Raw genomic sequence first — 4,163 nt, 5'->3', positions numbered from 1 at the left:
CTGCTGGCTGGGGTTGACCCACCACAATCCAATGGAAAAACCAGTAGGAAACCAGTGTCTCGCCTCCTCTGTAGCATCCCCCGTTGCAGCTTTTGGTGCCCAACAGTCCAAGACGCTCTGCAGTGACCTATGGGCCAGGGAAGCGGAGACAGCTCGGCTCCAGGAACAGACACCAGGAGGAACTGAGAAGCCAAGCTCCTTCCTCTAATCTACTCGCCCGCTCTGTGCTGCGGCTTCTCCCGCCGACGTTAAAGCTGCCTCGCAGTTCTCCAGAAGAGCCATCCCCGGTTTTCCTGGCAGCCGTAAGGAAAGGATCCCTCGCCTACACCACGAACAACTAGCTGAGGTAACGTGCAAGAACTGCTCCTCTCTGGTATGCCAGCTAGGCTGCAGTCGCCAGGTTGAGATGCCTCAAGGGTCGAAGCCCAGACGGTGCTGAGAAAGAGCTGCCTTGACCTAGAAAGGTGCAGCTCGGGGGGACATGCAAGGGCCCCTCCCGGGTGCAACCCTCCCTCCTTCGCTGCACACAAGCAAGAAATTATGGAGCCGGTCTCTGGTGGAGACTTGTCCAAGGAGATGGTGCAGCAGCTGAAGTGAGGGCCGTGCTGAAGGACAGGAGATGGGTTTGGCTGGTCAGGAAGCCGCAGCTCCCAGCCCACAGCTGTGCGTGCTGATAGCGAGCCTGGGCAGCCCAGGCAGAGCAGCCTGGCAGGAGGGACGCAAGGCGGCCGGAGAGCAAACGCCGGAGGGTCCATGGGTGAGTCCCAGGGAAGCAGTGTCCGTCGGGGGCCGGGCACTCAGGGTAGCCACGTCTCGGTGTGGGAAGATCTTTCATGCAATTCATGCTCCTAACTTGTGAACCCAAACCACGCAGAGGGATCAGCTGGCGCTGGGGAGGAGCGTGTTCAGGGAGGCTCTTCCAGCCCGCGGCTTCTCCGGGCTGGCATGGGCATGGGTATGCAGGAACGTGAGTGCGGCAGAGCCGCTGCTTTTGCAGTGGTGAGGACAGCGATGCCACCCCAACGCAGGAGGCAACGCCATGAGGAGGTTCCTGAACCAGGTTCTCCCTCCCATGGCAGAGGATGAGGCAAACAGAAGGGGAGAGATGGTGTCTCCTTGCTGAGCCTGCTGCCCTCCAAGGACGAGATGACGGGGTGGGTGCTGGCAATAGGTGTGGGACTTTCCTCTCCCTTCCAAACTCCCAGCAGGGAGCTGCAGGGCTCAGAGGGTCCCAGAGGGTCTGGTGGGGGATGCCAGCTCTGTTGCGAACGATGCTTGTGAGGAAGAACGGTGACGTGTAAGTGCGTGTCTGTCTGTGCCCACGCCTCTCGGCTCTCCCCTCCAGGCCATGCGGGTCCTTGCCCTGCTCCCGCTCATCCTCCTGGCCCTGCTGCCCCCAGCCAGTGCTACCAACCCAGGCCAGCCGTGCTCGTTGGAGATGAACAAGGTCAAGGACCTCCTGGAGGCGAACTGCTCAGGGCAGGCTCTCAGCGCGGTGCCCCCGGACCTGCCCGCCGACACGGGCATCCTGCTGCTCAACGCCAACCGCCTGGCATCCCTCTCCACCGCCGCCTTCCTGCCCCTCGCCCAGCTGCAGGACCTCGACCTGGCTGACAACGAGCTGGTGGCTCTGCACACCGGGCCCCAGCTGCCGTCCCTGAGGGAGCTGATCCTCTCCCGCAACGCGCTGGGGGCCCTGCCTGCGCTGCAGGGCCTGCCCAAGCTCACCCGCCTGGCCGTGGCCCACAACAGCCTGGACACGCTGGCCCCAGGGGCTTTCCGTGCTGTGCCAGGGCTGCAGGACCTGGACCTGCGAGGGAACCGGCTGCGGACGCTGCCCCAGGAGGCATTTGCAGGGCTGGAGGCACTCAAGGACTTGGACCTCTCGGACAACCTCCTGGAGGAGCTCCCCAAGGAGCTGCTGCAGGATCTGGGAAAGCTGGAGACCTTCTGGCTCTCGGGGAACCGCCTGCGGACCCTGCCTACCGGCTTCTTCCCTGAGGGGCACTTCTTCGCATACGTCTTCCTCACTGAGAACCCCTGGCACTGCGACTGCGACCTGCTCTACCTGCGGAAGTGGATCCTGCAGAACAGCGACAGTGTCTATCAGCCGGAGCGGGGCCTGGAGAAGACAAAGGTGGAGGTCGCCCCTGAGAAGGTGGTGTGCCACAGCCCCCCTGAGCATTTGCTGAGGCCCATCATCAACTTCAAGCCCAACTGTGGCAATGTGGGGGACACGGATGAGGAGGAAGAGGATGAATACGGTGACGGGGAAGAAACAATGGCAAAAGCTCCCATGGCCACCTTCTCTCCACATCTGTCCATCCCCAAAGAGCACACTGCCACGCCCAGTGCTGTTACCTGGCCTCCCCTCACCACCCCTTGTAGCTCCACTCTTGCTCCAAGCACTTCGCTTGCAACGCCTGCAAGCACCAGCGCTCCCACCAGCAGCAGCCCTGCGCTAGCCTGTCCCACCATCAGACCCACTGCCGTTGTCACTGTGGCTCCCGACAGCACCCCGCACAGACACACCACCCTCGTCTCCACCACCTCACCGCCAACCGCTACGAGTACCAGACCTCCCACCACCAGCAGCCATCCGCAAACCACCCTTGCCACCAGCACTACCAACACCCATTCCACTCTCCAGGTGTCCACTGGTGTGTTTTCCACCGCCTCCACGGCAGTGCCTTCTACTGCCATGCTCGAGGCCTCTTCCATTGCCAGCTCTTCATCTCCTCCAACGACGACCACACCGATTGTCTCCACCACCATGCTTTCCACTGGTGCCCCAACGCCGCCAGCTCCCCTGGACACCACACGCTTCACCCAGCCTGCGCCTTCCCCTCCACCGGCACCTCTCCCCCACTGCCCCTGCTCCCCCTCAGAGATGGTCGTACCCATGCTGCGCTCGCGGGCAGGTGGGGAGGGTCCTCAGTGGGGGCAGTGGGTGCTGAGGCATTGCTGCCTGTTGCACTGGGTGCTCTACCTGGCCTCTTTGGTTCTGCTGGTCCTGGCCACACTCGCTCTAGCAGGCTGGCTGGTGTGGATGTGTCTGGTGGGACGGCCCTCCTGGCGCAAGTCCCTGCAGACCCAAGCGGTGCAGTGGCCGCTGCTGAGGATGGGGGAGTCACCAGGAAGCCCTGCAATCCATCTCAGCAGCTTCAACAGCCCCCTCCAGCGCCCCACATTCTGTACCATCAAGGAAGTAGAGTTGTGCCCTGAGGTCACCTACTGCACTATTAAAGACCTGGGGCTACAGTGCAGTCCTCCTGCAAGTTCCTCCTTCTGCACCACAAAGGAGCTGTGGGTCCACCATAATCCTCTGAACACTTCGTTCAAGTCTTTCTCCAGGAAGCTGACGGTCCCAAACCTCAGGTCCCTGAGGATGCCTTCGGCTTACAGCCTGGACAGGGGTGTCCGGGCCATCGGTGATGTCAGAGTGAAATATGCTGGCAACACGTTGTAACTGCTTCTGCATGCTCAGGGAAAGAGATGGAGGGTCACGGCTCCACTTCACCTACCCTTGTTTTACAGGAGAAAGATCTGCTTGCCCAGCAGGAAGCCACCCAGCTCCTTCCTCTCGTCTCACTCTCCTACACCCTGAGGTTTCTAGATCTGAAATAATTAATCTAGATACTTGGCAGGGAGAGAAGACATCCTGAACTGGTCAGTGACAGTTTGGGGCTGATACTGCCAGGTTTCGGGGTGAGTATTGTCCCGACTGCTTCTGCTCAAATGATGCGCTGTGCTTTCCACTCGGTGCCAAGTTGTTCATCACAGAATAAAAGTTTTCTTTGCTTGAATATCAAACGGGTGCTCGTTTCATTTCGTTAGACCTCCCATAGTCCTGGCAGGGTACCATAAATGACAAACTTGTTTTCAGTACCTGGGATATAGTGAAGATACAGAGGAAAAGTCCACTTTTATCCAGCTTCTTGACTTTTCGTAGAACCATAGAATGCTTTGGGTTGGAAGGGACGTTTCAAGGTCATCTAGCCCAACCCCCCTGCAGTGAGCAGGGACATCTTCAACCAGACCAGGTTGCTCAGAGCCCTGACCAACCTGGTCTTGAATATTTCCAGGGATGGGGCCTCCACTACCTCTCTGGACAACCCGTTCCAGTGCTTCGCCACCCTCAGTGTAAAAAATTTCTTCCTTAT

The 4,163-nt window shown here is 59.8% G+C and overlaps 1 protein-coding gene across 1 annotated transcript; it reads left to right on the top strand.

Moving 5' to 3' along the window:
* The first annotated feature begins 221 nt into the window (after positions 1 to 221).
* On the top strand, positions 222 to 3,781 carry GP1BA (glycoprotein Ib platelet subunit alpha). The gene is made up of 2 exons (XM_009945525.2): positions 222 to 346; positions 1,346 to 3,781. Exon 2 carries the CDS (start codon positions 1,349 to 1,351, stop codon positions 3,467 to 3,469), a length of 2,121 nt encoding a protein of 706 aa, XP_009943827.2. The 5' UTR covers positions 222 to 346; positions 1,346 to 1,348; the 3' UTR covers positions 3,470 to 3,781.
* Positions 3,782 to 4,163: the final 382 nt, after the last annotated feature.

The sequence above is a fragment of the Opisthocomus hoazin genome, chromosome 27 (assembly GCF_030867145.1).
Source record: "Opisthocomus hoazin isolate bOpiHoa1 chromosome 27, bOpiHoa1.hap1, whole genome shotgun sequence".
Lineage (NCBI taxonomy): Eukaryota > Metazoa > Chordata > Aves > Opisthocomiformes > Opisthocomidae > Opisthocomus > Opisthocomus hoazin.
Note: the sequence above shows the minus strand (reverse complement) of the source record. Positions and strands in the feature narration are given on the sequence as shown.